Raw genomic sequence first — 22,880 nt, 5'->3', positions numbered from 1 at the left:
TGGGGATGTTGAGGCCTGGAGAAAGAGTGGGTTCACCCAGGCTCACCTAGCTAGTTGATGACAGGACCAGGGCTTCAACCCAGGGACTTATTCTATGGCCCCAAGTGTTTTTGTTATTCCCCATCTCTCCTCATAGCTGCTCCCTCCCAAGCTCCCAGCCCCTGTGCCTCAAATATTCCCAGCCACCCATGAACTGTTCCATGTTTGGGGAGGAGGAAAGGGTGTCAGACACATCCGAATACAACACAGGAGGCAGAAGAATGCAGGAAGCATTTATTGAAGTCCAGAGCTGAATTCTACAGGAGGCAAGAGGCAGGACACAGGCAAGCTGTAGTGAGTTCAAGGAGAGGATGGGAAAGAGGGCAGTGGCGATGAGAGGAAAGCCAGAGACTGGCTGGGAATGCCAGCTTCCCAAGGCTGCCTCCTACTTTCTTCTTGGGGAAATGCAGGTAGAAGTGGATCCTCTATGCCACTGCATAAGCCAGAGGCCTGATAGTGTCCCTTCTCTGGAAGGGGCCCTTAGCCCCAGCTGCCCATGCTGCAAGGAACCCTGCCACAGATGAGGGCTTTGGCAAATGTGACCACTCATCATTAACTGATCAGGAGCACCTTCTTATCATCCTACCAACAGGGTCTGCGTCCCCCAACCTTAGGCACTAGGAACCATCTGGGATCACTCCTATATTCCAAAGCACCCCATCCCAACCCTGGCTCTCTTGCATTCTGGCTCTAGCCTCACTTGGGGGTTCCAGGTCTAACATCGCTCTGATGGATGGATAAATCCACACCTAATCTAAAATCACACTCTGTCCCTGACCTTTAGCAACATCCCAGTATCCTTCACCCTCCATAGTTTTGATCCTCGACCAGTTCCATTCTCCCAGAGTATCCTGAAGCTGATATTCTGAACCTCTAGAGGCATTACCAGCCAACTCTGGAAACTGCAGAACTAGGCCACATTCCTCCCTGGGTCCCTCCTGGAGATTGGAATCAGAGCCACTCAGGTTTAAGGGACAGGCTAGGGCCTGCAGCCAGCCTCCCCAAGGTCAAGCTTGGCCAGAGTACAATGGGAAAAAGATGGGGTGGGACAGCGTGGCCACTCTTCTGCGCATGATATGGACATGGGCTGGGGCCTGAAACTGAAGAGGGGGCACTTCCTAGGGGACCAGAAACACAGGGAGACACTGGCCTAACTCCTCACTCACCCACCCAATCTCATCTGGCCTTGAATTCAATCTCAACCAATCCTCCCCTACCACCCTCCCCCACTTCCAAATACCATGAAAGGCATGTCAGGACTGAAAGAGCCCTCCAAGGTCATCTGAGCCAATCCCATCCCCTGCTAGACTCTCATCCATGCATCCTGGCCATGGCTTGCATACTCCCTACAACAAGAACTCTTTGCCTCCCTGCTTCCAAACAGGCAACTCCACACTCAGGGCAATCAGGTAAAGTCACAGAGCAGCCATATCTCTTCTCTCCCCAGCTCAGCTTTGAGCCCAGAACGTGCCATGAATGGACCCAGAAGGGAAAAATGGGCTGGAGGCCCAGGTCCTAGGCCAGAAGGAAATCATCACATTATACCTCTCTTCCCTGACTGCAGAAAAGATACCCCAGATAGTTGGAGCTGGGGCAGAGAAAGTAGCATGACAGGGGCCTGAGGAGACTCTTCCTGCCTCTTCTCTCCAGAAGGGCCAGCGAGGCACCTTGAGCTGGCCTGGGAAATCTCTCTAAAGGTCACTGGGGTAAAAATAGAGCTTGTCTGGGAAGGGATTGAAAACAGCTGCTCCTGCCTGGGAATTGGTGCCAGGGAGCTGGATGGTCAAGCCAGGGCCTGGACATGGGACAGAGGTCTAGGAGCTTCTGAACACATCCCATTGGCAGCCTCCACAGAGCAAAGCCAGGAAGGGAGTGGAAGCATGAACCCCGGATGGAGCAAGTCTAGGGGTCCACACTCACAACACTCTGACTCTTCCAAGGCACGTGTGTGTGTCTGTATTGATGGGAGAGGGAATTTAGAATTTGGAGACCACCTTGGCCAAAGCCACATTAAACAGATGAGAAAGCTGAGGGTCAGAGGCAGGAAAGGTCCTGCTCAGGGTCGCACAACTATATGATGGAGCAAGGGCTAGAACACAAGCTTGGGTTCCCACCCATTCCCAAGCCCAGAGCTCTCCTCTCCTGACCCTTTATCTCTGGGGCTGCCCAATGAGGCCAGACCCCTTGGGGACGTGGTGCTGGGGTCCCCAAGCCTGATAACTTCTGGCTCAGCCCTCCCGGGGTAGGGATGGGAGAATGGGGACTTTAGGTGGTGCAGGAGGCCTCGGCGGGGACGCTGCCACGCTTGAGCCTCAGGCTGCCATTCCACCCGCGGGGACAGATGTTGTAGCCGAGGATGCCAGGCGACTTAGCCTCGGAGTCCTCGGAGTCGAGGGACACATCGGAGTCCGTGGGTGAGCGGCGATAGGGGAAAGGCCTGGGCGGCGCGGGCAGCGGGCTCCGGGGACTAACGCAGGACGACGGCCCGGCCGGCAGCGGGCTCCGCAGAATGGGTGCGAACGCTGTCCCCGGCGCCACAGCCGGGCCGGGACGTGCGGGCCGCGGCGAGCGCATGCGCGGCGGCGGCGGCGGCGCCCTGGGCGGGGAGAAGGGCCGCAGGCTCTCGGCTCCCGCCGGCCGCGGGGAGGCGCTCTTGCGCCGGGCGGCGTTGATGATGTTTCGCGCCAGGAGCGCCTGCAGCTGGCGGCTCGGGGGCCGCGCATCGGTCTCGGGTCGCAGCGGGGATACCGAGCGCTCGCTCCACGACGGGGACATAGGCGGCGGCGGCGGCAGCGGCGGGGGGCTGCTCATGCTGCTCCCGCGGCCGGGCTCCCACGGCCCCGGGCTCACCCAGCCGTCCAGGCTGCTGGGGGGCCGGGACGCGCTCGGCGTCCAGGGCGGGGAGGAGGGCAGGCTCTCCCGGCGGTCCTGGGGAGAGAGCAGAGAAGGTGGGGACAGGCGTTAGTGCTGGGGTCCTCTATACTGGAGTTTTGGAAGGGACCGAGTCTGATTTGACCATTTTACAGAAACGGGAAGCCACCGACAAAAATCAAGGGTAGTGCCTGCGATAAAACGCGGGTGCCCCGACTCTCAGCCTAGAATACTTTACCAAGCTCACACTGCCTGGTGTCTGCCCCTACGTTTAAAGGTTAGGCAGATGATCAGTGGTTAAAAGTGCTCGCTTTGGAGACAAGACTTGGGCAAGTTGCTTCACTCCTCTGGACCTCAGTTTCCTCCTCTGTAAAATGGGGTATAATAACAGTACATACTCTATAGGGTTGTTGTGAGAATTAAGTGAGATAATTCATGTAAAACATTACATGTATTAGCACATTCCTTGGAAGAAAGTGCTCAGTAGGTGTTAGTTACCATGAAGAACTACTGGAAGGATACACATGAAACTAACCAAAGTGGCTACCTGTTAGGAAATGAAGTAAACGGGGTCTGGGTATACAGCCACAGGGGGTGGGAATAAGGCCTTTTAATGTATTTTGTTTTATATAAGTTTAGATTTTTGAGCCATATGGATGTATTACCTACTCAAAAATTTAAAATTTAAAAATGTTGACTATTATTATTAACAGCAGACTTAGGAAGGCCCTCTCAGCCCCCAACTCCTTGCCATGTTGCCATGGTCACCTCCTTATATTTCCTTGGGTGCCTGAGCAGAGAGGATGATCCCCTGACAGCTGGAAGTACAAAAGGAAGCCGGGTCATTCTCCAAGCACACTCCCCTCACTGGACTTCTTGTCAGTATAGGGAGGGGAATGTGGCTTCAGTGAGGCCAAGATTGTGAACATCTCTAAGGTTATAAGGCACTGCTCTGCTATGTACTGCCACACCTATTACCTACCTATTCAAGGACTTTCCAGTCTACAGGGTTCATTCTCATCCTTTATCTCTGGTAAGTTCCTCATAACAGATTGGTAATGCAGCTGGCATAATCACACCTGTTTTACTATTAATGAATATGAGGCTCAGAAGCATAAAAAAAAAAACAAAAACGGTGTGTTCTGCCCCACCAGGAAGTGTGTGTGTGTGTGTGTGTGTGTGTGTGTGTGTGTGTGTGTGTGTGTGTAACTATCTGTTGCTCAAAGGCTATACCATGTTTAAGCAGTATGATCTGCTTTGAGAGTGGAGAGCTTGGGAATCTGCGCCTAGCATGTATCTCCTGAACCATCTGACTGTTCATCCAATCCAAGTTCAGCAATACCCAGTCTACGTGGCCTCCCAATTCAATCCATATTCACCAGCAGTCATCCATCAGAGCACAGAGCTAGCCAGTCCATTCAGTGCTTCCCACCCAATGAAAATCTAGAACCATCCACAAGATCCATTCTTTCATCCATTCAGTGATCAGCCACAGCCAAGCCAGTCACCTTCTCATCCAATCAAGAATCTAGTTCCTCCCAATCAAAAGGAAGCAATAGACACGTATTGTATGTTTTTTCCAAACAGAATGCAGCAGCTGCTAGATGAGCTCTTTAACCTAAAGAGGAATGTTATCCTACAGCCTGAATGGGAAAATTTTTCAGGGAATGGTAATGCTGGAGTGATCCTTAGAGACCTCCTGGGGCTATCCAAGCTCTCAGTCATCAAATAGGAAAGTTAAGTTTCAGTGTGGGACCCACTTCTTTTACCCCTGAGGTCAGAGTTGTGTATACATGAGCCAGAAACACTAGGAGCTACTCTGTGTCTGTGACACATCCCAGAAAGCTTTCAGTCAGGCCATCTGCAGGAGGCAGACCCCAGGACTTAGGGAGAGAAACTGGGAAGGAGCCCTCCCCCCAGGCTAGGTGGAAAGGACTAGAGGCTGAGACCAATCTCAGAGCCAAATGCCAAGTCAGGGTGGGCTCAGGAATGTCCCAACACCAGACCACAGTGCCACCCTGAGCGGGGAGGTGAGGCCAAGAGCTCATGACCCAAGCCAGTCAACAACCACTAAAGCAGAGGAACGCAGGTTCTTCAGCCAACAGAAGAGTAGGCTGGGGCAGGGGGAGCTATGATAACTGTCTAAAAATTTCTAATGGGTTGTGTGCTCTTGGTGGCACAAGGACAATGCTGGGGTCAACAAGGGGAAGGAGTAATAGAATCCAGCCAAGACTATGCAACAGACCGGCCCAAGCATGGGCTGGAATGTTGGGACAGTGGTGAGCAGCTCCTCATCGTTGGGATGTGGGCCAGAGCCTGACCTCATACTAACTGCCATGTCCGGTGCCAACTCTGTGTATGTGGGGCGAGGGGAGGGGTGCACGATACAAAAAGGCTACAAGAAATCAGGAGTGTTCACTTGCTGTCAAAGAGCTCAAAGCACCTTATACAAAGAGCTCAAAGCACCTTATACCTTCCAAAACTCCTTGGAAATACAGTGGGTGAAAATTCAGAAAGCAGCACCTACTCAACCCAGTACCAGCCCCAAGGCAGGGCACATGTGTAAGGTGAAGGCATGGATAGAGCAGAGTCACAGACAGGGACTATCAGAGATGAAAGGGAGGTTTTAGTGACAAATGTGGGAAATGGCCATTAGATATTAGGGAGATGGGGAGGGGACCTAGAGACTGGAGAGTGAATGGTCTGGCTAAGGACATTTCAATTCCACCTTTAAAGAACCCAAACAAACCTGGACCATAGAGGCAGTGCATTTTCCCCATGCTACCATGTTTTTGGCCAAACTCGGAGGGAAGGAGAAAACAGAAGGTGATTTGCACAGAGTTCTGGTTCCCTGAGTGCTGACCTGGGGCAGAGGGGGAAGCCCTAACTTCCAAGCCAGTCCATGTCTGTACCCTTGGCAGATCCAGACACACAGCAGATGCAGGTGGCACGGGTCACAACCACACTTTCACACACACTAACTGAGCAGTCTCACTCCACTTCCCAGGCCAGGGTCAGGAAGGAGGGAGGGAGCCAACGAGCGAGTGCAGAAGAAAGAAAGAAGCAAGACAGATTTGAGGCAGAGTGTATTGAGAACAGGAGAGAAAACAAAGTTGGGGGAAGAGCTCAGCCTTGCCGTGGGAGCTGCAGGATGGAGGGTGGGCTCTTCCATTGCTGGCCCTCAGGGGTCAAAGGGAGCAGGGGTCCAAGGCAGGGGCTTTGCACTGTTCTGGGAGGGGCCTGGCATGAACCAGCTGAGCTCACTCACAACTCCCCCACACATACCCCCTCATTCTGTGTGGAATGAGCTCACTGGGAAGGCACCCCCTGTTCCCATGGAGACAAGCCCAGAGCTCAGGAAAACTGCAGGCTCAGCCCAGCACCGCCTCCACCACCCCTCACCCCGCTGGGGAGCCCAGAAATAGGGCTGGGAAAGAGAAAGTGGGTGGTCCTCGGCCCCCTGGCTTGGGAAGCTTCCATCTGAATCCTGCCTCTTGTGTCTGTATTCTCTGATCCCCCAAAGCTTGGTTTGAGGGGGCTGCATCACATCAAAGATGTCAGAGGTGGTTGGGATCTCATACTACCTGACTCAACACCTTCACTGTATAAACGGGAAATTGCAACCCAAAGATAAACATGCAGTCTGTTATAATCCAGGTCTCAAGTCCCAGACTTTTCCTCAAAACCTTCAGATCTCTTCTGTCCCTTCCCTCTGAGCTGCTGTGCTCCTGCCCCAGGCCATCCCATGCTCCCACTGGCTCCAGGCAAGCCTGAGCCTGAGCCTGAGCTGGCCCAGCCCAGACTTCTGATCCCTCTGCCTTCTGCAGCAGCTCATTCCAACTATATCCTCACCAGGTTGCCCTCACGAACATCTAACTCCATCTGTCCTTTGGCATCAGTCCCTTCCTCTTCCTTCTCTTCTGAAGGGACTGTCTTGTCACTTACAAGACCTTTCTCCCCAAACACCAGCCTATCCTCTCAATCCTCACATATTGTCACAGCTAGAAGGGCCCTCATTGTATAAATAAAAAAAACCGGGGCCCAGAAAGGGAAAGTGACTTGGCTAAAACCACACAGCAAATGGGATGCTGAGATGGGAACAGAACCCTCTGCCCTGGCTCTCTCCCTGGGGCCCATTCCCCTGTCCAGAGGTAGCCTCTTTTAGTCAGGCAGATCTTGGTTGAGGTTGAAACCAAAACAGCCAATGAATACATCGTAGGGGCCACTCTCCTATGGGCACGCCCATGTCTGCACAACCTTTTACAGGGCTCTCCTCTCACGGGTCTCATGAAATGTCTCCCACCTCAGAACACTGAGGGCAAACCAGGTGGAACCGGGACTGAGGTCGGGGCCCTGGAGTGTCCCTAAAGGGGAGCCAGGTCTTGGAGGGGCCATGGAAGCAGCTGAGTAGAGGGGAGGGAAGAAAAGCATTGAACAGCAGTGGTGGGCTAAGTCTGCATCCAGCAGAGGGACCCAGGAGAGGAGAAAAGGTGGAGGCGAGGCAGAGCTCTCTGAAGCGGTGGAGAGGAAATTTTGTCCAGAGGCAGAGATGGAAGAGACAGGCCTTTGAAGGTGAGAATCCAGCAACAGGAAGAAAGGTGCCAGGAGCCTGGGCCACATGACGGAGGCCCCCTTGGGCAGCTGAGGCAGACCTGTGGCTGGATGATTCCTCAGCCACTGGCAAGTTCTGTCTGCTCTGGAGGTGCCTGTTGGGATCCCCTTGCAGGCCATTCCCCCAGCAAGACGCTGGCATCAGACTCTGGCATCCCCTCAGCTCCATCAGGGCTTGCCAAGGGAGTTGTCTTTCCATGACTCTTCTCCCCACCCAGACATGGAGTCCAACCCCCCTCAGTAGGGAAAGGGCAGCTGCAGCTCAAAGAGGGGAGGCAACTTGCCCAAGGTCACAAGCTAGCTGGTGGCAGCATCAGACCTTGAACCACAGACTCCCCTACTCCTCATTCAGCCCTGGGCCATTTCCTGCCACATCTGCTCTCCATCTGGCCCTCCGAGAGGGGCCCTTGACAGGCAGTGGGGATCCCCAGGGGGTCTGTTACTTGAAGCAGAAGGAAGGCTTCCACACCTGAGCCTCGATCCCGGCATTTCGGGTGGAGAAAGAGGGCCTGGGGGCCTGCTTGGCTCGAGGAGACCACACCCTGGAGGGAGACACGGGGGAGATATCACTGCTGTAGGGAGGGCTCACGGCAGTGGGCTGGAGGCCATCCTGGCCAGGTGAGGTGTAGAGGCCTGGCGAGGAGCGGGAGGGTCGAGGCAGGGCAGGAGACGGCGGGAGGCCCGCCTTGGGCAGGCTGGGCACCAGGTCCAGGGAGCTGGGCTTGGCGGGTGAGGCAGCTCTTGGTGAGGCAGCCCTTGGTGAGGCCTTGGCAGGTTCCTTGATGGGGGAGAGGACAAAGAGCGAGGGTCGCAGCTGGTAGAGCGGCTGCTTGGTGGGCTCCGGGCGCAAGATCCCATTCTCAGGCAGGTAGCCATGGTAAAGGGAGGCAGGTGGGGTCCGAGCTGGGCTGCGGGATGCCACTCGGAAACCCCCAGGGGCATTAGTGGAGTATTTCCAGGATGAAGGCAGGGACATGGTGGGTGAAGGGCAGCGGGCCAGCTCAGCATGGCCTGAAGACTCGATAACGTATTTCTCCATCCGTGACTGGCGGCGGGCGTAGAGCTCAGCCCCCTTCCCAGAGGCCTCAGAGAGGTTCTGGTTGGGCTTGGGCTTTGGCTTTGCCTGGATGCGGGGGGACTTGAGGCAGGAGGCCCACTCTGGGACAGCCTCCTCGGCCACCGCGGGGTTGGCCCTGTCCCGAGGTGCTGGCTCCTGCTGGAAGTTGGAGGCCTCGGCCCCCAGTGCGAAGGGCTCCTCCTCCACACCTGCCTCGCCCTGGTCCCTCTGCCTCCTCTTCTCATCAGCTGTCTGTACCAGATCCAGCAGGTCTGGATTCGGGGTCACCTTGGGCTTCTCCACGAAGGTGAACATGGATTTCCGGCTGCCCCGGCGAGCCATCGACTCCTCCAAAATGCCTGTCTTGCAGAGGGGAACTGCCTGGCCCTTCAGATGAGAAGACTTGGGGTTGGAGCTGGGGTACAGGGCAGAATAAGAGGGGGGAGACCTAACCCGGGAAGCCAGAGGGGCCGTGGACAGGGTCTCAGCGTAGGTGGGGGGTGGGGTGAAGTTCCCCAAGGGGCGTTTCTCCAAGGCCGGGCTTCGCTGCCCCACCAGCCTCCTTTCCACCATGGGACTGTGGGACATTGCATGTCTCTGTGGTCGGGGACTCCTGTCTGCCACGGTGGGGGGCTGGGGTGCTGGGGCCTTCTCTCCAGGATGTCGTCTCTCTACCATGGGGCTCCGTTCCATCTGGCTCATGCCCCCTGGCGCCTGGATCCCAAAGGGCCTGGCCGTCCTGTTGACCACTGATGGGGGTTTGGCCAGTGTGAGGTGGACCTCACTGTACACTTTGGTGGGTGTGGTGGCAGCCACCCGTCCAGACATCTCTTGTTCTGATGACACTACTAGGGCACTGGGCTGGACATCGATGAGCAGGGAGCTGGACATGAAATCTGGGGCTGAGGTCCCGGAGCTGGGGATGGGAGTAGCTTCTCTGGTGAAGGTGCTGGTGGTGGTCGGTGGAGTTGATACTTTATCCATTAGGAGTGTGTTGGATCTCACCTCCTCAGCTGGCACTGGGGGTTGCCCATCAGCACACAGAGTGCTGGATTTGGAATCTGGCACTGTGCCATTGGGCGGGAGCTGTGCCTCTGACGACTTCTGTTGGATGCTAGAAAGTGGCAGGATGACAGCTGCCGGTGGATTCTGATTGACATCAGTGGCTGGCGGGTTGTGGTTGCTGTTAGAAGCTGGTGTGGTGAGTGTGGCACTGGGTGGGGAAAGGTTTTGGTTGACATCTGCATCTGGGCTGTGGACCTCAGGTGGAGGTGGGGTCGGTGGGGACTGTTGGGCCTCTCGGTTCTGGGACAGGTGGAGCCCATTGGCTGTCAGCAGGGCTGCATTCTCCTTTAAATAAACCACCAGTGGTACCTCTTCCTCCTCACTGGCCACCTTCTCCAGGTGCCGCAGCAAGCTGGCGTCCTCTGAGTGACCCTCCATGCTGTGGCCAGGGACCCCTTTGTCGGGGCTCTTGGGATTGGGGCGCCTTGGAGGGCCTGGCTCAGGCAGTGCAGTAGGACTCAGGCTGAGCCCTGGGGCATGGCCTGTGGGGCTTGTAGGGAGCGCTCTGAGGAACTCCTGGCTGGGCTTCTGTCCCCTCTTGCCGTGGCTCTCCAAGGTGAACTCGTTCACCCTCTGCCGGCGCCTATTGAAGAGCTGGACGCCACGGGAATTAGAGCTGGGAGGGGTGGTCAGCTGCGCAGCGATCTGCTGGCTCCGCGCCTTGGCCTCCTTCAGATCCTTCTCGGTGAGGCTAATGCTCCAGCCCGATGCTGCAGGGAGGGACAGAAGCCCAGTTAGCAAATGGGCATGCTGTGCTGCAGGGTGCACAGACAGACAGATGGGAAGATGGTCACCTGTGCCCTCCTACACATGATCTTTTCCTCTGGAATTTGATCTTGACTCACTGTTTCCTCTCCTCATAAAGTTTCCTGGCCCACCCTTCATGGCCCAACTCAAATGCCACCACCTTTGTGAAAACCTCCCTGACTATCCTTTCAGGATTCACTGGTCCTTTATTTGGATTCCCCTGAAGGTGGTTAATACAGCACTTTACCACACTGAGTATGAACAATTCACCCTAGACCTCAAGGCCCCTCTATGTCCTCGATGCATCTCCTAATACCCTTCTCCTCTCTCACTGGGCTCTGCCACATTGGCTTTCTTTCTGTTCCTTGAAAATACCAAGTGTGTTCCTGCCCCTCTGCTTGCAATAACATTTTCCCAGATGGCATTCCATGTTAATTCCTTCTTGTCACTCAGGTCTCAGCTAAAATGTCACCTCTCTGGAGATGTCTTCTCTTCTCCTATCCCATCTCTTTATTTTATTTTTTTCCTAGATTTACCACAATTTGAAATGATCTTCTTCATATGTTTCCTTTTTATTATCTGTCTCGTCACCTAGAGCATAGCTCTCAAGGGGCAGTGACCTGCTTGACTTATTACTCTAACCCCCACCCCTAGAATAGTGCCTGGCATAAAGTGGGCCCCCAGTAAATATTACTGAATGCACGAACCCCTGAACATTTCTATGTGCATTTCTTAGGGCCCTTTATAGTGTAGTAATTTTCTGTGATTTTTATAAAGAGATGTCACTAACATGAGGTAATACATTCACATGGCCTAAAAATAAAAACATAAAAAGCTATACAGTGCAAAGTGTCCCTCCACCCCTGAAGGCTTCACATCACAATCAGGTAACCACCATTGTCAGTTTCTTCCATATCCTTCCAGAATTTTTTCCCACTTTTATGTAAACAATCATTTAAAAATTCACAATCGTTAACACTTGAAAAGTAATAAATTCAGCTAATTTCAGCAGTGACTACACTAGAACACTGCATTCTCTCATTTTATCCTTACAAGAACACTATGGGATAAGTGTTGCTTGCCCCTGTTTTACAGAAGAGGAAACTGAGGTTCAGAGACTTATAAGTAACTGACTGAAGGTAACATACTTAAGGGTGGCAAAGCTGGAGTCAGAATCAGTTCTCCCTGGATCCACAGCCCATGCTCAAGCTATCTGTTCATCCCAAAAGGCCCCTCTGAGACATACGGGGGACAGAGTCAGTGGTGGGTTAGGGTTCAGTCTGGGGCCTGAGGTCAGGGATCATGCTGGCTGGCATCAGTCCCCTGTTAATCTGTTATTTAACCAGAGGCAACCATTTCTCTTTATTCTCAGTGACCAACTGGCATACAGTTGGTGCTCAATTTATGCTTGTTGAGCAATGAATGAACAAATGGATGCATGAACCAATGAATCAACAGACAGATGCATGGCTCAGCTTATGGCCAGGCCCAGGAGCTCGGTGAGTGGCTAAGGAAACACCTCCCTCTGCCACCCTTCCCCTCCTACTGTGGGAAGCTAATTAGTTCTTGAGGAATCTGACCCTGCCCTCCCTCCTACCTTGTGCTCATTAGCACTGGCCTTGGCATGCCATCTGGGTCTCCAGGGACAGTCTTTCTAGGCATTCTGCCAGCAAGGCCCACAATTCACAGATTCTCAGAGCTGGAAAGGCCCCTTATAGAGGAGTTATTTTACCACCACCTATTTTACAAAGGGAGAAACTGAGGTCGAGAAAGTAGCCCAGGGTAAAGCCTGCCAACCCCCACACTGGAGTCAGCAGGGAGGCCCACACAGTGCAGAGGAGCTACAGACAGTAGCTTCCCTGATACCAGGCCAAGCAACCACAGGCTTTCTGGCCCCAACCTCCTTCTTTCCTCCTCCCATCAGGTCCTGGATCCACCCAAACCCCCAACCCATGTTGGAAACAGTAAAAGTGCACAGCCTACCCCACCCACCCATTACACCTGTTGCCTCCTAGTAGGACTCCTCTCCTGCCCGTATCACTCCATCTGTAAAAGATGAAGGGTTTAGATAAGCTGCTCCCCTGGGGGCAGCCTAAGTGGGGCATTGCCAGCCACATTGGAGGGCCCTGAGATGTTGCTCAGCTCACCCAGTGTCCATTTCACCTGCTCTGCTTAGACACCAGGCCTCCTGGACTGAATCCAAGTTCTGCCATTTGCTAGCTGTGTGACTGCACCTCTTAGAGCCATAGTCTCCTTAATTGAGACAAGGGGTGGGGTAAAAGCACTTGTCAGGTTTGGGAGGTCATGGATGCAAGGGGCTTATTGTCATCCTGCTCAGGTGGATGAGGCAGAGGACTCATGCCACCATGAGATGGGCTGGCAATCAGTGACCCCACTCTACTCCCTGGAAGGGATCGGATCTTGTCCTAGCAAAGGAGATGCACTTGTATAGATTGGTGTCCTGAAGGTCACACAGCAGGGGATTCCAGAGTTATGGGGAGGCATATCTTATTGCCCCAAATCACAGAAGCTCAGAATCTCAGAGGTGGTTGTCACTGGGTCCAATTCCCCACACAATTCCTGCATCCCCAAAACCACGCCCCTAAGTGTGCAAGTCTCTGCTTACACACTCAGTTGACATGAGCTCACTACCCCAGGAGGTATCTTCCGCTAATTAACATTCCTCAGCTATAAAGTTGCTCCTACATTCACTCCTATGTCTTGATGTGTTTCTGTCCCCCAGGGCCACACAGATAAAAAGCTTTCTCTTCCCAGCCTGACAGCCCGGCAGAAATTCACAGATACAAATCACATCCCCATGGGACACGGTCAGGATATCCCTAGTCCCACCAATGTTTCTTGTGACAATTGCAGCAATAGTAACTAATATTGGTTGGGCCATTACTGTGTACCTTACACATGCTATTTAATTCTCACAACAACCCTACAAGACATAAACTATTATCATGCACATTTTACCCATGAGAAAACCAAGGCTCAGAGAGGTCAAGTGGGCTGCCCAAGGTCACAGAGCCAGAAAGGAGTACAGCTGGGTTCCCAGCTGGCCTATATGACTGCAGAGAGCAACAAGCTCCTGGCTGGCAGGTTCCCATAGTATGAGGTTCATAGAAAGAGCTTCAGTGTTTGAATAATCCAAACTTCTCAATGTTCCTGCATTTTTCTGCTTTTCTGCTTACTTTTTTGCTTCAATCCCACCCCCAGGCTGGTTCTAAGAGGCCATGAGTTTAGAAAATCCTCAAATGTCAGTGTGTGAAAGGCCCTTAGGGATAAGCTGGGCTAGGAGGATCAGAGAGGGAAAGGATCACAGAGGAGGACATGGGCCCAGGACCCAGGTCTGCTGACTCTGGGCCAGGCTCCATTCACAGCAGCTGCCATGGATGACCCTGCTGTCACCTCTCTAAGCTTAGAACTTCCCCCAAGCTACTGTTCTGGGGCAAGAGGAAAGGCAGAAAAGGCTGGGGGTGGGGGGTGAATGAGCCCTGCCTTCCGAGGAGAGCTCCCGCACCCCTCACTCCAGACCACAATGACTCCACGCAAAAGGAATTTGGTGGGAGGTTTGGACCAGACCCAGCCAGCAATCCACACGATTTTTGCCACCCTGCACAAACAAAACTGGAAGAAGGTGGGGGCTTGGCCAATTAGAGTCCCCTGTCGCAGGGCTCCTCATTGAGCCCTCAATCTGCCTGGCTATGGCCTGCACCTGTGCAGGTCATGATGCCCCTCCCACCCCCCAATCTAACCCTCTGCATGGCCAGGTTGTGTGCTAACCCTTTAAAGACCCCACCCTAGACATTGGATCAGGAGCCCCGAAATCAGGCCTGCAAGAGGAAGGGGTGGAGGGCAGACACAAGGAAAAGCTGCCTGGGTCCAACAGGATAAATCCCCAAGTGGGGAAGGGGGACAAGAAGCCCGAGCACAGCAGCTAGAAGGAGGATCCCAATGGCTGCTCCAATTACTGAGCACTCACTACAGCCCAGGTGCAGTGCTATGTACCTTATTCTCACCATCATGTTCAATCCTCACAAAAACCCCAAGAGATAAGTACTGTTAGTCTTCTCATTTTGCAGATGAAACTGGGGCTCAGAGAGACCCGCCCAGGGTCATACAACTTATAAGTGGCAGAGCTGGGATTCAAAACTCAGGACATCTGGCTGCTGAGTCTCATCTCTTAACCACTCTGCCTTCCAGACCCAGACTTTGGAGGGAGGGGCACCAAGAGAGGCTCTAGTGCTCCGGGAGCGTGGTCTGCAGGGCCCTCTGTTTCCTCTTCCCATGGCCAATGCCCCTGAGCAGGGCCCTCTCCCCTAAAAACTCCTCTGCCTAGAACAACTCATGCTTTCTCTCCCTTCTTCCTCTCAGAAGAGCTGATAAACTCATTCATACTGTGGTAGAAATGACTGATAAAGCATGAAAGACTTGTGGAGTCAGAAGACCCCAGTTCTAGTTTTACTCAGGCAGGCACAAGTCCTTTCCCCTACCCCTATCACCCTCTGCGGGCAACTGCTTGTTCTGTCCACCTTCGGCCTGTCTGGACTGAAGATCTGCAGGAGGGAGGCAGGGCAGCGGAAGGGAAGCCAGAGCAGAAGGTCAGGACAGGGAGAATTCAAGGAAATGCTTTTTCACACGGCTGCCGTCAATGGGAGTGTCCAGCCCGGGCCGGGGGTAGGGTGGGACAGGGAGCCAGAGGTGGGAATAGACACTGGCTCGAGGCAGCCCATTGTGGCTACCTTGAAGTCTTGGCAACAGGACAGTAAAGAGGCTGGGTAAACTGCCCCCCTAGTGGGATTAGGAAGGAACCAATGTTTGGCCGCTGCACAACCTCTGGCTCAGCTGGGGGCAGGAAGATGAAGAGGCCTGAGTAATGGCCTGGCTAACTTGCCAGCCCCTGCCTCGCATCCTCCCCACTGGAAGGAGGAAATGACACAGTCTGCATGCCCCGGAGAGTTCTCCATCCACACCAGTCATGGTGAGTGCAACCTGACTGAGGCCGGCAGACTGCCAGCATGCTCTCAGGAGAATAATCCACACTCAGGTGGGAAGGACTGCCAGGCATGGGAGACACAGGAACAGGAGTGGGGAGCCCCAGGCCCAGCTCTAGCCTTGCCACTAACAGACTGGCAGAAGTCACCATATGTCTCTCCCTTCATGCCAGAGGGGAAACTGAGACCAAAGATGGGATGCCCCAAGTCACACACCCCGAGCCACAAAGACACCACATCTTACTCACTCTGGCTGGGTCCTTCCTGCAGCCCACCTTCCCCCTGGATGCTCCCTCCAGCCTGCAGGCCTCGGTTCTCAAAGCCTCTGGAAAGGGCAGCCAATCGCCTGGCTGACGAACAGAGGAAAATCCCACATCGACAGCAACACAGAGGAGCTGGATATGACTTCTCTCCTCCACAGATGACTCAGCCCAGCTCTTTATCAGGAAAACCAATTTTGCAACAGCCTTTTAAATGGCCTCTCCACCCCCAGTCTCTCCCCCACCAATCTACCGCCCCACGCTGCCAGATTCATCTTCCTCCCTCTTGGCTCCACTCGTGGCTTTTCCCCACTCAGAACCCCTTGTTGCCTCCCCAGGACATGGAGGATCAAGATAAACGTACTCATCCTGGCATTCAAAGTCCCTGACATCAGGGTTTGCCCAAGAACTACTAACCTTCTCTGTTCTAGGGCTGTCAGTTCCCACACCTGCCCTGTGATTTTCCACCTCCAGAGCATGGTTTGCACAGACCTCTCCACCTGGACCCCTTCTCTGTCTCACATCCTTTCTACATGCCCTAACCACGCCCCCTCTTACTACCTAACTCAAATGCCACCACCCCCTCCAAAAGCCTTCCCTGATACACCAGCGTTTTCTCTGCACCACTTAATAACCTCATCGCTTTGTACATTATTCATTTTAGTAAAAGTTACCCTCCAGGTTGTGTTCACCACATGCCAGGCACCAAAACAGGCCCTTGCTTCATCTACCTTCACAGCAACACACAAGGTCAGCAGGACTCTCATTTCCATGTTAAAGAAGCTGGCTCAGAGGGGTACAGTGACTTGCTCAGGGTTGCACATCCAACCAGAGGCAGAACTGGGAATCAAACCCGGGTGGCCCAATGCCCAGTCCAGGGCTCATCATGTGGGCCATGCTCCCTCCCAATGTTTTTTACTTTGCAGCAATCAGGGTTGGGGTCTTATTTTCCCCCACAGAGTGCAAGAGTCTCAAGAGAAGGGGCCTCATCTGCTTCACTTCTGTATTCCTCCCTTCTGCCCCCCACATCTTCAACAGGTGCTTGCAGAATAATAATGAAGTCATTATCACAATGATGAGGATAACAATAGCCAACATATTAGGAGCACCAGATGCTGCCCTGCTAAGGATTTCCCATGCCTCTTCTCATTTAATCCTCACAGCAACTCATAAAGGAGGTTCCGTATCCTCATATAGATGAGGAAAACGAAGCACAGAGAATTAGCTAACTCACCTCAGGTCTCGCAGCTAGCAAGGGGCAGAGCAGAGTCGGAGCCTGGGCAGTCTGACTGATCCCAGACCTGGACAGCCTTCCTTCTGGAGAGCTCCTCCCACAAAGCACACTCCCTTTCCCCACCCACTGTCCCTGGCCCAGCCCAACTGCCACTTCTTTCAGGAAGCCCTCATCCATCCATCCAGACTCCTGGATCAGTGCTCCTCCTCTGCTCAGCCTGGCCCAGAGGCCTCAGAGTAGGAGTGGGGCTCGGAGGAAACAATGGGTTGAGAAAACTCAGAAACCAAGGGGAAGGAGGCTAGGCCTGGCCAAATTCCTGGTTTCTTCCCGCTGGCAGTGGGTCTGGATCAGGCAGGGCAGAGGTGGGGGGTGGGCTGGGAAGAAACTGAGATGAGGGCTCTCAAGTCAGCACAGGCCTGGGCTGGCAGCTGTCCCTGCAGGCCACAAGCACTGCTCACTGCTGGCTGGCCAGGGCCCTGTTGCGGGGTCCTGGCCAGGAGGCAGGAGCCACCGACTCCCTCCTGCCTGCTCTACTGGCCTAATCACTAATCTATAATATGTAGATTTTCAGAAATGTGGAAATGGTAACCCAGAAAGAGGCAGGCTCAGCCCCAGGTATACAGTGAACAGGAAGGGGCAGGTCCACAGAGAGCCCAGGCTCCCACTCCCAGTCCAGCCCTGGTAAGCCAGCCCTGCTCTCCAAGCCCCCTCCTGCTGTGTCACCCTCTTGGAAGCCTCTGGAGTAAAAAAAAAAAAGGGCTGTCACACCCCACCCTTCCAGAGAAAACACATAATCCAGGAGACAAAAGGTGAGGAGCCAGGGCAGGGAAGAGGGGCAGGGCAGGGCCTGGGTCATCTCTGGATCCCCACTACTCACCCCAGGGCCTGGCACATCCTGGGCCCTCCACAAAGATGCAGCCCTTTCCCTTACCCCTGCACCAGCCTAGGGCCTGAGCTGGTCTCTGTCCTCTCTAAATGCCCCAAGACCCAGCTCAGGCCATCACCCAGAAGGGGTTCAAGAAGTGCTGACTAAATAAACTACTGAAGGGCAAGCGCTCCCACAGTCCAAAGCATCCAGCTTCACATTTTGCTCCACCATCTATTCCTGGAGGCCAATTCTAGATTTGTCTGGATTCTAGAGCAAAGATCTAGAGGGTGGTTCCTGGGGGAAAGAGGGAAAAGGAAGGAGGGAGCACCAAGTCTGTGGGTAAAGAGGGAGATGAAACGTCAGATCGGTGTTAGACCTAAGAGGCAGAATGTTCCATGAAGTCTCAGGAAAACATAGAGCACCGGAAGAACATAGAGCCTAAGAGAGAGATGAATTAGGGTGAAGCAATCCAGGAAGGCTTCCTGGAGGGGATGGCACATGCCTTAGGTCTTAAAAGATGGAGGTGAGGAGGCATTCCAAGCAATGAGGACAGCTCAGCAGAGGCTGGAAGGCTCAAGGTAATCCCCACCTCATTCCTCTATGCCTAACCCCTTACCCCAAGTCAAGACCAGCTGGAGAGAAAGGCACCTTTGACAGATGGACTCGCTCATTGGACTTGCCCTGAGGCCGAGGGTGAATGGGGTGAGCCAGGCACAATTCTACGGAAGCTATGTACGTTACAAGGTCCATGCCCAGAGACCAGGAACACCATGGTATTTGCCTTGGGCCTCTGGGTGGGTTACATAACGGTCCCACAGCTGGGGCCACAGAACTAGCCGGGACCCTCCGCCTCCTCCGCCTTCTGCCATCTGTCTGGGCTGCTTCCTTCTTATAGAAGAGGCCTCTGCTCAGCCGAAAGCAAAGGCCAGCGCCCTGTGGTAAATTCCCTACATTCCTTCCTCACAGAAAAATAAATAACTGGGGAGAAAAAACGCAGCAGGAATGATAATGACAGCCCCAGCAGGCTAGAGTCACAGTGTGCAAGGGGTAAGCAGCACACGGGGTAAACGGCAGACGGAGCCGGGAGCTCCCGGGCACGGGCATGAGGTTTATCGGCTGCCCCTTCTCCCCTAGAGGCCTCAGCACCAGCCTGAGCCTTTGTGACCGAGAAACCTACCCCCTTCCCCTCTTGGATCCCCCAGGTGGTGCTAACCCTCTCTGGGCCTCAGGCTCGCTCACATCCGCCAGAGGCAGTGCTGGGAATCCCTCCTGGCAAGTGGTCACCGTGGGCAAACTTGTCAGGGGCCGTTCGCACTCATTTTCATTACTCAAGTGGCTGCTTACTGAGCACTTTTGATGTTCAAGGCATGTTTTATTTTATCCTCACAAGCGGTGAGGAAAGGAGTGTTGCTATCCCTGTTTTACAGATGGGGAAATTGAGGCTCAGAAACATTTGTAACTTGAAACCATTATTAGGCCAGAGTGGACTTGTCCAGCACCTGCCTCTCACTCCCCTATCCATGCAGCCTGGCTGCTCCTCCCCCAGACAGCCCTCCTTTACCAAATCCAATGAAAGGTACAGCCTGTTCCCCTCCCATCTAGGGCTCAACAAGGCATCCCGTTCAGCTTGCTGGGGTACCTTTAGTACGTCACTCTCTGAGTCGCAACTTCCTCATCAGTAAAACATGGATGACAATATCTGCTTTGCAGAGTAGCTGCTGAGCAAATGAGTTGCAGAAATGATTTGTAAACTATAAAGCACTATGCACACCTGAATGGGATTTTAACCTCAGCCTTTTGCACAAACCCACCTCTGCATGACTACCAGGCTGGGTTCTCTCTGCCTCTCTCCCTCTCTTCACCAGCCCACTCTGGGCCTGCCCTTGCTCTTCTGCTCACAACCAGGAACAGCCCAACCCATCCCCACCCCTACTCACAGCATTCTCTCTCCACAGGGGACCCCAGTGTCAATCTCTAGAAAATGTGTGGTAGGGTAGGAGAGAGAGCCATGTTTGAATCCCAAGCCCCCTAGGAACAGTTCCCAGGTCCAAGACTCCTGGGAGGGAAGCAGCAGCCTAGGCCCGGCTGGCCCTTGCAGCTGGGAGGGCACCATGGCTCCAGGTGTTGGAGGCTGCTGACCCGGCCATGCCCCACCCCTGCCATTCACCAATTACCAGGCGTGTCTGGTACTCCTCCGGCAGGAGGAATCTCCTGCCAGAGGAGAGGCTGAATCATCCAGTCCTGCGCTCCCCTTTTCCCTCAAACTACAAAAGAAAAGAAGACTGGAGGTCAGGAGATTTGGTTCCAGTGACAATTTGGGTCAGACATCGGGCTAGGGCCTCTGTTTGTCCATCTGTTCAAAGGAGGGATTGGACTGGACCAGTGATTCCCAGAGTGTGGTGCCCCCACACCTTTAGCAGAAGCAAAAAGGATTTTAGGTGGTGCCCTGATATGAAAATCTTAACAGTTATGTAAATTTCAAAAGCGTATTGGAAAAGGGGTATAATAAAAGCACCAAATCTGTGATCTCAGGTATATTTTTGCTTAGGCAGGGGCTAAAGTAGATATTTCAGTGATAAAATTAGACAATCGAAAGAAAGTAAGTATAGGTAGTACATGCATTCATTCATTTAACCAACATTATCACACACCAACTAAAGGCCAGGCACTGTTCACAGCCAGGAAGACAAAAAGACAAAAATCTCTGCTTGTACTCTAAGGGAGTGAGATAATAAACAAGTCAGGTGGTAAATGCTATAGAGAAAAATAAAGCAGGGACAGGAGATATATGGACTGCATGGGGTGGGGAGTGGTTTGCCAAGGTAAATATGGTCATCAAAGTCCTCCTCACTGAGAAGACACGATGGAGCAAAGCATTGAAGCAGGTGAGGGTGTGAAGCATATGCATGTCTAAGTAGGGGAAGAGTGGCCAGGCAGAGGGAATGGCCAGTGCTAAAGTCCTGAGGCAGGGTCATGCCTGGCAGGTGTGAGGATGGTGCACATAATGTGGAGGTCAGACATGAATAAGGAAAGTATCTTCTCTAATGCCCCTTCTACTTCTGTCCTTTGGGATCTTGAAGATCCACTTGCATTGCAACCATTAGCATACACACGCCTGCAACATTCATGCTTTCTCAATAGCTTCTTAATGATGAAGAGGCCCCAGGCAACAGCAGCACATCTTCCTTTGCATATATGCCCACGCACAGAGGTGCCACTTGCTTCAAACCTGCACTACATGCAGCAGAGCACGCCCCAGCACGCATGCACAACAACTGATAGGGCAGACAGACACACAGTACGTGCACATTGAGCACTCACAGGTGTGCACACGGAGGCAGATGGTACTCACATGGAAGACTGGCTCTGATGTATGTGCATCATGTACATAACTTGTGGAGGGTGCGTGTCTCTCTCCTCCCAGCCTCCCTGTCTTCAGGTAACTGAGTTATCAGACAACTCTTGCCTCGAGGGCACATGCTACTGGAGGATGGTAAAAGCACCGATGGTGCTTCTCCAGTATCTCTGCACCTCAGTCATAGTCTCCCTTTTCTAGGGGTACATTAAAATCTGCCACCTGATGCCCAAATGTTTCAAGGGATCATGTTGCTGTGAAGAATGTCCCTTTTCCTACCCCTGCTGCAATTAAATGGAATATGCCATGTAAAATGCCTAGTGCAGCACTGCACATGCTAGCAGCCACTCCCAGCATCCTAGCTCATCACCAAAGTCATCCACAGCTTCATTCCTTTAGGGTGTTCAAGGGGCAACCGAAGAGTAGGAGGAAGAACCAGACTGGGAGCTGGATTTTAGTCTCGACCTGGTTTCCAACTCAGTGTGAGGCCTTGGGCAAGTCGCTTCCCCTCTCTGGCCCAGATCAGAAACTTGCAGGTACCTCAGAATCCCTCAGGGAATGTGTTCAAAATGCAGATTCCCAGGCCCCACCCCAGACGAGTGGTACCACAGAATGCTCACTTTATAACAGTTTCCCTGAGGGGCTCTGGTGTACAGCCAGGTTGGGAACTCACTGGGCTTTAGATCCCATGATTTTTAAGTAAGATTATAAGTTAGTTAATACATAAGAAAATGGCTAGAATGTAGCCTGGCACATGGTAAGACTCCATATGTTTACAAAAACTGCATTTAATAAAATATATTTATATAATTATATCTAGGACTTATATACCATTCCTTGACTATGTACAACACTTTCATAGTTTTCCTAGCATTTTTCATCCACCAGAGATAGAGACTGAGCAGACTAGAAAACTGGGGCAGAGAAAGGCCAACAGACCTGCCCAGGATCTCACAATATGCAAGTCTTTGGCTCCCAGCCAGAGACCTCAGCATAGCTTCCTGAGACATGCCACCTTGGGGCTTTATCCCTACATCCTATAAGGTTTTGACTTCCAGCTACAGTGTAACTGTCCTTCCATTACAGCTTTCTGAAAACTCTGTGTACACATGACTTCTCCAGTAACTGAGGGTTCACTGAGAATTGGACAACCTCAACAAGTTAATTTCCTTTCAGCCATAAGGTCCCTCTCACTGGGCAGTGGAGAGGATTTCCAAACCCTAACGCTACATGCTTCCATTTGATCTAAAATGGTCATTTTGCTCTAGCCAATCTGAGTTCAATCTGATCTCCAGCTCTGATGATCTTCAGCAAGCCTTGTATATGCTGAGCTTCATTTTCCCCTCTGGAAAGGGGTCTCCTAATTCCTACCCTGCTGGGTGATTGCACGGATCAGCTCTCTCATGTGCAAAGTACCCAGCATCAGGCCTGGCCTCTATGCTACTGTGATGACAAAGCTTGTTAACTCTCTGGCTAAAGTGTGAGTTCCTAGAGGGAAGGAACCCCATTTCATCCACACCTCCTGCTTGTAATATGTGCCCAAACACAAATGTGCTAAAAGAAGACATGACATGATATGGCCAAAGCAACTCTCTCCTAGTCCTAGCTGACCTTGTATTTCATGACCCATTTCCCAGATTGAGGGCTGGGATGGTCAGGGCCAGAAGGGATAGGTTATGGGTCCTGGGAAGATGTCCTTCCATCTGCACATAGTGGATCCGCCTGCCATGGCAGTGATGAAGGCCAGGCTGGGAGGGCTATGTTCTGGGAGCC

The 22,880-nt window shown here is 53.0% G+C and overlaps 1 protein-coding gene across 3 annotated transcripts in view; it reads right to left on the bottom strand.

The window, feature by feature from the left end:
• Positions 1-261: 261 nt before the first annotated feature.
• Positions 262-22,880, bottom strand: part of SYNPO (synaptopodin) — a 30,689-nt gene continuing 8,070 nt past the window's right edge. The window contains exons 1-3 of one of the 3 annotated variants that reach the window (XM_063087538.1): positions 19,927-19,991; positions 7,991-10,353; positions 262-2,967 (exon numbers count right to left, since the gene is read on the bottom strand). In XM_063087538.1, the coding sequence (XP_062943608.1) occupies positions 2,305-2,967; positions 7,991-10,353; positions 19,927-19,987 (3,087 nt within the window). In that variant the 5' untranslated portion in view covers positions 19,988-19,991 and the 3' untranslated portion in view covers positions 262-2,304. Of the gene's footprint in view, positions 2,968-5,979; positions 10,354-19,926; positions 19,992-22,880 lie in introns of those variants that run through there. The other 2 variants (XM_063087537.1, XR_010022670.1) reach the window with 2 other exon arrangements.

This window comes from Cynocephalus volans, chromosome 2, assembly GCF_027409185.1.
Source record: "Cynocephalus volans isolate mCynVol1 chromosome 2, mCynVol1.pri, whole genome shotgun sequence".
Taxonomy (NCBI): domain Eukaryota; kingdom Metazoa; phylum Chordata; class Mammalia; order Dermoptera; family Cynocephalidae; genus Cynocephalus; species Cynocephalus volans.
Note: the sequence above shows the minus strand (reverse complement) of the source record. Positions and strands in the feature narration are given on the sequence as shown.